We start from the raw sequence: 14,588 nt of genomic DNA, 5'->3' as shown, positions 1-14,588 counted from the left end.
TCTTTGGAATTTTGTACTCTGGCCATGGATGCTCAATTAATATATTCAAGACGGAGATTTATAAATGTTTGGACACTTGAGTAAGGAGATAGGGACATAGGAATTAGGAGCAAGAGTAGGCAATTCAGCCCTTTGGCCATGATCATATAGAATGGCGGAGGGGGCACAATCTCCTTCTCACCCTAACCCCACTTTTCCCCATAGCTCTTTATCCTGCTTTTGATCAAATATTTATCCCACTCTTTCTCGAATCCATGGATTGATTCTGCATCCACTACACTCTGGGGTATTGAGTTCCATAGCTTCTCATCTTTGCTTTGAACCTCCCCCTCTTACTTTATAACTATGATCTCTTGTCCTAAACTGTTCTAGAAGGGGGAACGTTTGGTTAAAATTTACTTTATCAATCCCATTGAGTATTTTATATACCTCAATCAAATCCCCTTAATTCTTCAGTACTCCAGCAAATAAGCCCAAGCCACTCAACTGCTCCTCTTACGACAACCTCTTCAAACCTGGAATCAATCAAGTGAATCTCTTCTGAACTGCCTCCAGTGACACCACATCCTTCCTCAAAGATGATGACAAAAACTGAACACAATACTCCCAAGTCTTATACTACACTCCAGAGTGTAGTATAAGACATTGTAATGCAATTGTAGGGAAGTTTTACTGTGGCTGTCCAAGGCATTTAAGGCATTTCCCTTCTCACTGTGTCTAGAATCACCTACCAGCTTGACACACTGCAAGACCCCCAGATATTGATCTGAAGGGTGGAGAACTACTCTCGCTCCGAATTTATATGTTCCTATATCCTTACTCTAGTGTCCAAACAATTATCAATCTTTGTCTTGAATATATTTAACTGATCTATAACTCCCTGAAGCAGGACTTCCTGATCCAGAAGGGCAGGGGTCCTATATCAAGTTGCTTAATGGCCATTTAATCATTAAATGGCTGCTAGGCAGCCAGCGTTCCTCTTGATGGGGCACAACCTTTTAACTGGGTTTAGGTGCAGAGACTCCCATGTCACACATAAATCAGCCCTTCATTTTTTTAAAAATGATGTTCTTTTTGTAAGTTTTCACCAGTCATTGTACTCATTCATTTCTATACGTGCTGGCTGTTAGTACCATGATATCTATAGGGATACAATAGGTGATAAAAGCCATACTTCAGCTGCCTGGTGTGTCATAAAAACATAAGAAATAGGAGCAGGATTAGGCCATCTAGCCCTTCGAGCCTGGCCCACCAATCAACAAGATCATGGCTGATCTGAAGTGGATCAGTTCCACTTTCCCACTTTCTCCCCATAACCCTTAATTCCCTTGTCTACCAGAAACCGATCTACCTATTACTTAAATATATTCAGTGAGGTAGCCTCCACCACTTCAATGGGCAGAGAAGTATCAACTTCAGCAGGATATACTGGCCTTGGAGGAAGCGCAGTGTAGATTTTCCAGTATGATACTTGAACTACTCACAAGGAGAAATTATGTAAAAGATGATTTTGTGGCATTTAGAAGATTAAGGAGTGATTTGATTAAGTTTTGAGGCAATGTGGAGCATTTAGGATAGCTGGAGGGAATGCACCAACTACTGGCCAGGGACTCAGATTGATGTCAGGTGTCTGTGCAGTGCATGTGTGTGACTGGGGTAGGAGTGGGGGGCCAGAGAGCAGTGGCTGGAAAGTTTGGAGGGGGGTGCACAGCACAGGAGACATCACAATCTGAAATTTAGAGCCAGAGCTCCTTTCGGGAATGAAATTAAGAAATACTTTTAGACACAAAATGGAAGAATTTTGGAACTGTTGCACAAATGGCAATTAACGCCACATGAATTACAAATTTCTAAACCACCATTGATAGGTTTTTGCTGACTGACATTGAGATATAGGGCAAGGATGAGCATATGGAGTTAGGACATGGAGTAGCCATGTTCTCACTGAATGGCAATAGATCAAACTCGAGGGGCTAAGTTGCCTAATCCCTGTTTCTATTTTCTTTTTAGCATGTCCTCTTCTTAAGAAAGATGCTCCTTAAAGCCTAATTACTTTGCCCTCATGTCTCTTAGTCTCAAATTTTGTTTGATAAAGCTCCTGTAAAATGCAAATTGCTGTATGGCCAGCTGGAATTTAGGCAGAAGTTTGAACACAATTGAACCGTTTGTACTTTCAAATACTTTAATTCAACGGTAGGCTCTAGGTGGTTTAAATTATCCCAGGGATGAAGTATAGCTTTTTCACAAGCTTCTGCTTCGTCTATGCTATAGCTTTCATTAATCATTGCTATAATAGTGAGGTGTTGCATTTTGGAAAATCAAATCAAGGCACGACTTTCACGGTGAATAGCAGGATGTCAGGGAGTATCATGGAACACAGGGACCTTGGAGTTCAGGAACACAGTTCTCTAAAGGTGAGTTACAGGTATAGAGGGCAGTGAAGAAGGCTTTTGACATGCTGGCCTTCAGTCATTGCATTAAGCATAGAAGTTGAGAAGTTATGTTGCAGTGGTACATGACATTGGTGAATTGTGTTCATTTTTGGTTATCTTGTTATAGGAAAGATGTTATTAAACTGGAGTGAGTGCAGAAGAATTTTACAAGAATGTTGCCAGGACTCAAGGGAATGAGTTACAGGGAGAGATTGGACAGGCTAGGACTTTTTTCTTTGCAACGTAGGAGACTGAGGGGTGATCTTAGAGGTGTACAAGATCATTCATGGCATGGATAGAGTGAACACATTCAAGTCTTTTTCCCAGGGTTGGGGAATCAAGAACTAGAGGGCATAGGTTTGAATTATGCAGGGAAAGAATTTAATGGAAACCCGAGGAGCAACTTTTTTTTTTAAAAGCACAGAGGGTAGTACGTAGGTGGAATGAGCTGCTGGAGGAAGCGGTTGAGACAGGGACATTGACAACATTTAAAAGACATTTGGACAGATATATGAATAGGAAAGGTTTAGAGGGATATGGGCCAAATACAAGCAAACGGGGTTAACTTAGATGGGCATTTTGCTGCATGGACCAGTTTGGGCCAAAGGGCCTATCTCCATGCTATAGATTTTATGAATTGCCCACTTTGTTAACTAATTTTGCAGTAGACCCTTAATGCCCCAGCAAGTCATTCAGCTATGTATCAAATCTTTCTGACACATCACTGCTTAATAGGGCTCAACATTACCCATATCTTGAGGTTTTTTAGGAAGTTTTCCTGCCCTGAAGTTCTTAAGATCGCTATAGGGAAAATATGAACAAAGTTTCCTACTTCAAGCTCATGTGCATATTTACATTGCTGACAAGAGATCATTTGTAAACTATTAGTAAATGTTTAGGTTGAATACTCTTATTAATCAACCAAAGTGTTTGCACTGGCAAGGGGAGAATAAATTAAGTACCTTGTGTACCCACTTGAACCATACGCCTTCAAAATAAGGTGAGTGACGAGGTGCAATGTATTGGGCTTGTTTATAGGGTACGCTTCATTTATCCCTTGACTCTGAAAGGATAACCGTTCCCATCCAAGTTTCCTATGGAATGTTTGTTCAGATTAAGATGGAGTTGTATAACATAGCCTGATGAGGGATTCCGTTCGTAAAGCAGAATTTACTGTACACTAAGTATGTAATAACATACTTAAAATGTCTCTATTTTACTCAGCCCCAAACATTTTTTTTTGTCCCTGCTGGGTTGTTGTCTACATACTTATAAACCCTGTTGAAGTTAGCAACATTTTTTGAGCTGCTGTTTCTAAAAAAAAAAGTACATGGGCCATTTTTCAACTTTCACATCAACTTTTAGAACAATTCTAACATGGTTTTAACCCAAACAAACGGATTTGGTTTTCCTGCAAAAAGTTGCAACATTTACTTTGAAAAGAGAACAATGCATCTAAATGAGCTGAAATTGTAGCCCGGCTCTTTGCTGTTGGCAAATGGGACAGAGCAATAATAGGAAATCTTCAAATGAGATTGAGAGTGCAAAAAAAAAGCAGTAAAGGAGCTCCATGGTAAACTGAGGTTAAAATTTAAAAAGCTTTCTACTACGGTTAATACTAAAAATTACTAACGTAGAAAATTTAGTGGGGGAGATTAGAAGAGATCAATGAAAATAGATCGAAGGAAATAATAAGGCATTTTAAGACTAAGGATAGACCGCTCATATGGCAACAGGATACAATTTTTAATAGGTTTTACAAATAGTGCAATGTGGCTGTACTGGAGGAAGATGTTATAAATTCAAAGCTTAAAAACGTAAGGGTGGTGTGTCTAATGATCTGCAACCGATGTTGAAGCTCCAACCACAATGCTTAGATATGTAAAATTTGAATGGGAATATAGTAATATATCAAAGATTAACCAGGCACTGTACAGGCCTGCTAATTTAGAGAGACATGAAGTTAGTGAGCATTGAAAAATATGTGAATCAGATAGTTAACAGTTTGAAGATAAATTAGCATTTAAATATCGAAGCACGTGAACTATGTTTTTGTCCCAGTTTGAAATACCTCCAAGAAGGCTGGTTGCCCAAGTTCAGACAGATAGTATATTAAGGTTGCATCAAAAGCTCAAAGTGGACAGGAAGTAGTGATTGTTGATCTGATAGAAGGATGACAATGCAATAATGGAGGAGTTTGATGTTAGGTTCACTTCTGTTTCTAATAAGTATCCATGTGGCCAAACAGGCCATCAAAATAGCAATTTGTGAAGCACTCTGGGGCAACTGGGCAAGAACTTAAAGGACCGGCTGCAGCCTAAAAGACAGATAAACAGGCTGCAACCCAGATGACTGAATACACAGGATATGGGTCATCTCCAGGACAAAAGGTCAACTGGGTTGTTTACCAGACATAGGAGCGTGTAACCCCTTATTTGGGAGGGAGGTGTATATTCTACATGCCCCCTGCACCTACAGACATGGCCACTGGGGACTGGGGTAAACACAGTAAGAAGTCTCACAACACCAGGTTAGAGTCCAACCAGTTTATTTGATAGTAATCCCACAAGCTTTCGGAAACAGTGTTCCTTCGTCAGGTGTGTGGATGGAACACTAACATTTTCCCACATTATACTCGGTCAATTTTTTGGCCACGCATTTAATTGATCTACATTCCTTTACAGGCTGTTTGTATCTTCCTCACAATTTGCCTGTTTTTATATCAGCAGCAAGTTTGGCCACAACACAGTCTCTCTATCCAAGTCATCAAACAGATTGTAAATAGTTCAGGCCCAACACTGATCCATGCAGCACGCTACTAGTTGCAGTTTGCTAACTTGAAAACATCCCATTTATCCCAACTGCTTCTTGTGAGTCAGTTCATGCTAATTTGTTCACCCCAATGCCATAAACTCCCAAGTTGTGTTGTAATGTTTTATGTGACACTTATCGAATACCTTTTGGAAATCCAAATACACTTCAATTATTAATTCTCCTTTAACCAGCTGCTTATTACACTACCTGCCCATCTCACTAAAGTCTTGAACGCACCAGCTTCTGGGGGTGAAAAAAAAAACAGAAAGAAGTACCTTCTTCCCCTGCACTAAATTCCTAAGTTAGCACGTGTACTTTTGTCACATTGTGGCCTCATCTCACTTCAATATCGAGTTCAACAAATTCAGATCATAACTTCTACTCCTACTATAACAGACAACAACTGTTAGTTACGATTCTGCTATTGTCATGTGTACATCATCCAGACACTTATCCAAAAATGACGTGTCTTATTACCATCTCATTTGGCCTTGCATTACTATTTCTTTTGTCATTAAATCTCTGCTGTTTTTCATCCTATCAGGGCTTTGCTTTTGCTCTATCTTCCTTCACCCTACCCCTTTTCCTCTCTGTACTTTAAACTCTTATATCACTAACTTTTCTCATTACCAAAAGACTTGGACCCAAAACATTCATTTAGTTTTACTCAAACTTGCCAGATCTGAGTATTCCCAGTATTTTCTGCCGTTAATTTGTACTTCCAGCAGCTGCAGTATTTGGCAGATGTTGAACTCAACGTTGTGATCTTTTGGATACTCGATCCTAAAGCTTGCATCAAAAGACTGTTTCTTAGTCTCATTGCTATGGATTGCAAACAAAAGCTGGAAAGAACAGTTTAAATACCCTGGAAACCCCAGCCTCAAAAATGAAACTTTACTTACAAGTGATTGTAACCAGACCAGTTCGAACAAACAGGTTAACGTACAACTGCCAGCGTTCAGAGACCTTGGCTACAACAGCCGGGACAATTATTTCTGCTGCAACAAAGAACTGGACTGCATAGGTTATGAAGATTCCGAAAGAATATAAAATTTTCACTGACTGGTACAACCTGGAAGAAAAGATTTTACACAATTAAAGTCTGAAGAGATTTGAAAGATCAGTGTTAACATATTGGATTTCAATTTTGTTCCCTCCAGCCAGCCCCTCAGCTTTCACCCTGTTGAGCCTTCTCAGAATCCTATATTTCATATGTTAAACCCAAGGCAACCCTCCTTTTTCATTTTTGATAGACTTTATTGGTTTCCACATTTCATTTATGCAGAAGGACAGCAGGTTTCTACACAAACTTCACAGCACAGCACCCATTAAAGTATCCTATTGTTGATGGTGGGGAGAGTACAATTATAATTCTCTCCACTGCAGCACAACCATTTCAACGTTACCCTCTGCTCTTGCTCTATCTGAACTTGAAGGTACAGCACCATACGGCAGAAGAGTTGCTTGGATGCTAGCCAGAATAGACACATCATGCATTCAATAGCTATATTAATCTGCTTTCATTAATTTGGAATAGACTACTGATTTACCAAAATACCATTGTTAACTCGGTGTCAAGTGGGGGAGCAGGCCTAAAGGAACCAGCGATGCAGGTAACGTTTCAACAAGTCCACTGTAAATTAAGACAGGTTGTCGATTGTAGTGCCATCACTTAGCAAAGACTCACTACTGGATGCTGACAGCCAAAGTTCAGCATTTAGGCCTATTCATTAATGACTAATTCAAGATGCTGCCTGCAGATTTATTGCACAGCTACACCACTGCTGTGATTGAAAGCTCGCATCAATTGAACATGACGTTCAGTTCATCTTGCGTTACATTTCAAAATAACAGGCAGTTTACATTTTGGCTTGCTGACTTCATAGGTTAAAAAACTTTTTAATTCTCAGGCCCGATTAGAAAATTATTAGCACCTTCGGGATAGAGAAGGCATCATTCTGGATGTACAAAAAATTTACAGAAGGCTAGCTACACAATACAGAACAGAAATATGTAACCTATTACAGACTGAAACAGTGGTCAAAATAGCTAACCACTGGATACAAGATTGGCAACAAGATTGTCTGAAAAGACACTTACCAGCAGGGTGGCAAATTGAGTGTTATGCTCCCTTTAATTTCATCTCCAAAGCGAATGTATCCCATAACTCCTAGTGTCAAGTACAATACTGTGACTATTGCCATTCCCAAATACAGAATTACTGAAAATTTCTGCGGTTGCTCCATATGATTTTCCAATGGAAGCACCTGATAATTACAACAAGACGTTTTTCATTATTCATTCATTCACACAATGCGGGCATTGCTCAGACATTTATTGCCCATCTAGAATTTCCTTTGAATGCAACCCAGTGGCATTTTACAGGAGAATTAGGAATTTATAAAGTTTCTTTGGGCCTGGAGTTATACATAGGTCAACCAGGACAATAGATTTCCTTCCCTAAAGGGCACGAGGTAACAGATGAGCTTTTATGATAATCTAGTAAATTCATGGTCACCATTGTGGAAACCAATATTTTAATACAGACTTTAATTAATTGAATTTTTATATTAGACTTGGAATCATAGAACCTATAAGTACAAAAGTAAGCATGCCGCCCATCGAGCCTGCACTGATAACAATCCCATCCAGACCCCATTCTTGTAACTCCACGTATTTACACTCCGAATCCCCTGACACTAAGGGGCAATTTACCACGGCCAATCAACCTAATTCCCACATCTTTGGACTTGGCGAGATTTGACTATCGGTCCCCAGATCATTAATCCAGTTCTTGGATTATTGGTCCACTAACATAATTCATTATGCCACTGTGCCTCTAAACAAACTTGAATGCTATCAGACAAAGGAAGAGAGGATATGGAGCAAAGCTAGGAAAACTATTAAAGTGCAGCCATGATCTAAACGTGGGATTGTTGTCAGTGCACTCAATGGGCCGATTGGCCACGTCCTGCGTTGCAGCAAGTTTATGAATCTTAGTGGAAGAAATGGGAAAGTAGAGAAATCCTGTATCCTCCACACTGCGGTTAGAAACTCTTAAGGCATGCTCAGAAAACAATGGCAAGACTTAGCAGAGATTAGTGCCAGAATATAGGATCTGGATGCAGCACAGGAAAATGGCCAATGAATGCATTGTCAAATATCATACCTTACCAACCATACTTACTAGCCTCATTTACTAATCAATGCACTGCAGCCCCAATCACCTGTCAACAATCTTTACTGGAATGCATATCTAACGGCATTAATAAATTACATCTCGCCTTCATACTCTTAGTATTGTTACAAGCTCTGTACCCACATCTCTCAGCTTCCACACACTGGCAGCTGCTTAACAATGACAGTCATTTCACTCAAACATATGAATGAGTCATTGCCATACTTCCCTATTTCTGGCAAGAGTAGTTGCTACCAGGAATTAACAAGACAGGGAAGTGGTATGCTGACATTTTAATCCCCAGGGAGAAGACATTGCTGGCTTTATGGGAAAGGGCATGAGCTAGAGCCCTCTTCTTATAGAAGTTTGTCCTGCTCTGTGAGCTATGATCATTCTCCCAGTCAGATACACGAGCAAGAAGCATTTTTAGGCCTCCCTGGTCTGATTTGTGTAAAAGCTGTCAAGTTATCAAGATCAGAACAGATGTAGGTCAGTTTATCCCATGATCCTGTCCAACCATTAAGTGAGATTTTGGCAGAGGTATCCCAACTTATAATGTCTTTGCCTCATACTCCTTAATATCTTTGGATAATTAATCTATCTCAGCTATAAATCATAGTACCTAACATCATAAGTCATTTGCAGAAGAGCTCCAAACTTTCACCAGTGCATGTAGAAGGGTTTCCTAATTTCATGCATAAATGGTCTCACTGTTAAACTACATCCTCAGTCCTTGACAGAGTAACCTGCAGAAATATTTTGCTTCTTTTGATTTTATCTGCCCCCATTTTGTTTGGAAACTTGAGCTTCTGACCTTCATTATTCATTCATTCACACAATGATCTTCTAAATTCCAGGGAGTACAATCCTACTTAATTTTTTATTTTTAATTTAATCCTTGAAGTCCATGTTACAATCTAGTAAATTAAGCAGTACTTCCTTGGAATTCAATATATTCTTCTCAAGATGTGGTGCCCAAATTTGCTCTAAATACTGCAGGTGCAGTCTAATCTGGAGTTATTTTTGATGAAGAATGTCTTTTATGCCCCTGGATGCTAATTCGCTAGATATAAAGGCTAACACTACATTCACTTCTACTTCCTGTTCATGAATTCATAAAATTCTTACACTGCAAGAGGCCATCGAGCCTGCACCAATAACGATCTCACCCAAGCACTATCCCCAGAACCCCACTTATTTACCATCCAACTGACACCAAGTGTCAATTTTGCATGGCCAATCCACCTAACATCTTTATCTGTGGACTGTGGGAGGAAACCAGAGCACCTGGTGGAAACCACACATATGGGGAGAACATGCAAACTCTACACAAAGTCACCCATTCTGGAATTGAACCTAGATCCCTGGTGCTGCGGCTGCAGTGCTAACCACCGTGCCACCCAATTTTACTTGATCTTCGTGTCCACACACCTTAATTGTTTCTTGTTTTTCACCATTTAGAAATTACACCATCTTTGCTTAGGTCCAAAACAAGTTGTGAAGTTAGGGTTCAGGAAACATCTCAGGAGCAATTTGATAGCTCAGTGCAGCTTGGGCACAAGAGCAGTCCTGGGGAGCTAAGAAAGTGGCAGTCAGTTACTAGCTCCATGCTAAAAATGGGTTAGGGCTAAAAGGCAGCCCTGGGAGCCATTTGTAGTTTGGTATAGCTGGAGAGGTTGGAACGCGGTGAAATTCAGGGACAGTAGCAGCCCAATTAAGCCATCCAGTTATATTGTGCAGACTCAAATTCAGGAGAATGGAGTCTTGTGAGATGAGACTAAACTACAGAAAGGTGCCCAGTCAAGATGCTGTCCAAGTGGGAGCAGCTTCAAGGAAATTTAAAGATTGATTTTCATAAGTGAAAAGTTGGAAATTCCTCATGAGGCAATTCGACTTTTGATGAGCTTGGTTGATTTAGTCTGAGTGGTTGCTGATAAATCTAGGATCTGCCTTAGTCATGTTTGTTATTTATTGTAGAGTGAGGTTTGACCACCATTTGCCCGTTAATCCATATGTAGTTCACATTAACTTTGAATGTTAGAACACAAGATAGATATTTTAAATTGATCTTTTTAACCGCATATAGTGAAGCTTTTTTTTTTGTTTGTTCAAAACCCATGGAATTTTGTGGCTTTATTCTCTTAGCAAGTATCTTGAATCCCAAAACTTTGTCTACTTTAAAACAAAATGTCATTGGCCTCCAAACAGATCTTAAAAACTTGGAGCTTGTCTAGGACCATGACATTCTTCGTTTTATCAATATCATTTTTTAAACCACAGCTACTTCAAACCGTGTGTCATTAGCAAATTTGTTTTGTTTAAAATCCCATTTAAATGTAAATAAACATGAATAGTTGAGGGCCTAACACAGATACTTGAGATACGAAGCTAGTCTCATCCTGCCAGAATACCTGTTCATTATCCCCAAGGTCTCCTGCCAAAGCAACTTTACATGAACTTCCAGAAGGCATTGCTCAGCATCATCTATAGATAGGCACTCTGCTGTCTACTACTTTACAAATAAGTGGATGATTTAGGACACAGCTCAAAGGTGGTTGAGTGAACAATAATTCTAGCTGTTTATGAATCAAAGATTTTTTAGTGCTTGCTAAAACAAATTATCTGATTATCTTACTGCTGTTTCTGGGAACTCTCAACTCAGTTGTTGCACTATCTACTGAATAACAGTGACTAGACTGCAAAAGCACTTAATTGGTTGTAAAACAGCTGCAGATGTGAAAGGTACAACGCAAGATACCCACAGCCCAGAATTTAAAAAAAATGTAAACACTGCCACCGCATTACGCGAGTTCAAAAAAAGGTAGAAGAGATCAGTTTTCAACCAAAAGATACAACGCTTTGCAAATATAGAAAAGGTTATTTAAAAAAAACAAACATTTCTCTCAGAGTAGTAGCTTCTACAACAGTTTTGAAGCAACAAATTTAATTATCAATTATTATACAGGAGTCAGGTATATCTCAGATTTAAGCACTGCCCAACAGGCTGCCAAAATATCAGCCAGGGTTCTCCAATCTCATTTGCCCTGCTGTGACTGCCTGTGAGAATGAAGAAATTGGCACTCAGCCAAAACTCCAGACACTGCAGCAAGACCAGGAATTCCCAGCCACGAATGAGGTCAGAGAAATTCGGTCATCATCTTTGCCATAACAAAAGCATTTTCACTCACCACACCAATGCCTTCAAATGCAAATATGGCTGTTCCAAAAAACATTGCGAAGGACTTCCACTCAGTTATTGATGGCAGAGTATTGGTATATGTGGCACTCTGCAACAGAAAATATTATAATTAGATTAGACATTTAAAAATGATTTCCACAACACACACCTTCCCAAGCTATTCAAATTCACAATGTTAAAATCTAATTCAAGAATGGGTCAGGTACTTTGTGGGGAGAATTGATTAAGAAAAAAGTGCAAGACTAAACAATTGAGACCAAAAATACATTGTAAAAGCTATTATAAATATTGTCATGAGGCTTTGCCCCTTCATTTCTGAAAATAGGATTTAAACTTTAGACTGACTGGAAATGTTGTAATTTGAAATGAGACAACAAATTAATTAAAAATACAAGGCCTCTGTAAGGTGAAGGTGAAAAGAAACCAAACAAGACACCCTAAGGGGAGCATGGAGAGAGATATTTTCTATTAGTCTGAGACCAACTGAAACACGTCACTGTTTAAGGAATAGACATTAACAAGATGTTTGCTACAGATAGATCCACCCAAAACCCCTTGGAAATACACAATGAGTGAAGTATAACATCCCAAGCTACAGCTACTGCAGAGAGCACAAGTCCATATTACTATGTAATGTGCATGAACACCATGCACAATTCGTTGACTCATACCATGACATAGTAAACATTTGCCATGGATTTGAGATGGCAAAAAGGCAGGCAAGATTTGTCCAAATATAGATGAACTCAAGACATGGTAAGATTCTTCTTGAGTTCTCTGCCTGAAGGCAAGTCCTTGGCAATTAGGTGCCACACCATGGCAAAGTGCTGCGATATTATTTTTAATTACAGTAGGGACAGGAAGTGCCCCTCCTCCCCCAAGTCTACCTTGGCCAAAAGAGGAACTGAACTCTCATGCTGTTGGCATTAATCTGTTCGCTGTCTAGCCAACTGAGCTGACCAGCCCTACCCACTTCCCACATTGGGTTATGTGCTACGAAGTTTTAAAAAAAATGGTGTTCACAAGTTTGTGTTTTTATAAAAAAAAACAACCCAACAGTACTTAGAATATTGTCAAGAAAACTGCAGACTATTTCAAAAACTCGATAAAATGAATAATTAAAAAAAATTACATCAAAGTTTAGAGGGGAAAAAAAATTACTCACCGAGAAGATGTACCAGTAGATCAAAACGAGGCTCACACTCATGGCTAGGTTGGCTAGCAAAGAAAAAGGAGCCAGGTATTTCCAGTTGCGAATGTATACCAAAAGAGTAATGAATGGCAGGAAACTAAGCATGTACAGACGGCTGTCCATACTTCTAGATTCCAATGATGTGATGTTTTGGAAGCAGTTATTTCTAGTAGCATTTGCAACATCCACAATCTTAAAAGAAAAGAAGGGATGCAATGATTTTAACATACGTTGCACGTCTTTGTATTTTGTTCCTTACTGGTAAAACGTGGTAATGAGATTGTGGTCCTTGCCTGTTTTGCACTATTATTGGATTCTGCAGAGTTCCCCAAATCCATTTTAAAACTTCCAGGGTAACTGACTAGATTATGCAGATGGATGAATTTTTGAATTCATAGTAAAATCATATACTCAAAATTAGAGCCAATTCAAAAACGGAACAACATTCCAAACTTTGCAAAAAAAACGTAGCTATCCTCAAACTAGACATCTGTACAGCTGGAGTAAACAACCCATTATCAAATAGTGCAGAATCATAAGCTTTGAGCAATACTTACCTTACTTCTCTTCCACTACAACTACCAGCTCCATTTTTAAAAAAACATACAAAATCAACAGTGCCTGTAACAGCCAAGCTTGTTGGCTTGACTCAACAGTAGTACATTCAACTACAGAGATTGAGGGTTCACGGCAGACATAAACATGGAGGTCGATCGTCCAGTACTATAAACTATACGGGATGAAAATTGTCCGTTTCTTCACCAGATGAAAGAAATTTAATATCTTTTGTCGAACATAAACTTTGAGTGGCCTCAAAAAATTACAGTAATTCATCTGAGTTACTTGATCATCCTACAAATAGTGGCTGTACTGTAGGAGCAATCATGGGCTGCCAAGAGCGGAGGGTGAGAAAAGCACCAGGTAGAGGGCATAGCTGAGATACTAAAACAGTATCGTGCATCTGCATTCACTACAGAAGAGGATGCTGGAAAATAATAAGGAAAAGATTGTAGCAACTTTTAATAGGATAAAATGGACGAAAGTTTAGTAGCACTCAGTGGAAGATACTTGGTAAAGGGGGAAATTGCAGAAGGTCTGGCCAAACTCTTCTCAACCTCTTTAGAAATAGTTGAGGACTGAAGTGTTACAATGGTTCACTCAGCCTTCTGCCAGATGGGACCTGGCTGTTGCCCTTATCCACTGCGCAATCCATTCCCAGGGAGTTATATGGAGTTATCTCAAGCAAGATGAGTGAGTGCTGTATCAGTGTTTCTTTGGGGGAGGGGGAGGAGGAGGTGGAGTTTAGGCAACAGTAAATGGAACCATCCCCTCTCCTTACCTTCCTTCCGCTCTCCAACAATGAAACAGTTGGTTTTTCCTTTTTATACGGTGCAGAATAAGTGATTGAAAGTTATAAAAGGATTGAATCTTTCCCTCAAATTTGAATTTACTGTCATTGGGTAAATATGGTGCAATGTGCAGAACATGTTAATGAGGCAGTCACCAAAATCCGTGTTAACATTTGCAATGTTATAACTAAGGGGATGAATCTTGTATGGAAGAAAGAAAATAGCAGGCATGAATGAGGGTTAAAGGATGGGGAGGAGATATTTTTTATAATATTTTGTCATGGGATGTGGATATCGTTGGCCAATTATTGCCTGTCCCCGATTGCACTTGAATTGAGTGGGTAGAGTGTTGATTCCAGTGAGAAAACTGGTGTTTCTCCAGATCTTGCCATACTCTGCGAAAAAAAGATTAAGGGAACACGTG

The 14,588-nt window shown here is 39.5% G+C and overlaps 1 protein-coding gene across 1 annotated transcript in view; it reads right to left on the bottom strand.

Annotated features, from left to right (window-relative positions):
• Positions 1-14,588, bottom strand: part of slc36a1 (solute carrier family 36 member 1) — a 46,640-nt gene that overhangs the window by 10,556 nt on the left and 21,496 nt on the right. The window contains exons 7-10 of the mRNA XM_080201328.1: positions 12,789-13,007; positions 11,613-11,711; positions 7,347-7,513; positions 6,149-6,318 (exon numbers count right to left, since the gene is read on the bottom strand). Of these exons, the coding sequence (XP_080057454.1) occupies positions 6,149-6,318; positions 7,347-7,513; positions 11,613-11,711; positions 12,789-13,007 (655 nt within the window). The remainder of the gene's footprint in view (positions 1-6,148; positions 6,319-7,346; positions 7,514-11,612; positions 11,712-12,788; positions 13,008-14,588) is intronic.

The sequence above is a fragment of the Carcharhinus amblyrhynchos genome, chromosome 13 (assembly GCF_965287045.1).
Source record: "Carcharhinus amblyrhynchos chromosome 13, sCarAmb.v2.hapA, whole genome shotgun sequence".
Lineage (NCBI taxonomy): Eukaryota > Metazoa > Chordata > Chondrichthyes > Carcharhiniformes > Carcharhinidae > Carcharhinus > Carcharhinus amblyrhynchos.
Note: the sequence above shows the minus strand (reverse complement) of the source record. Positions and strands in the feature narration are given on the sequence as shown.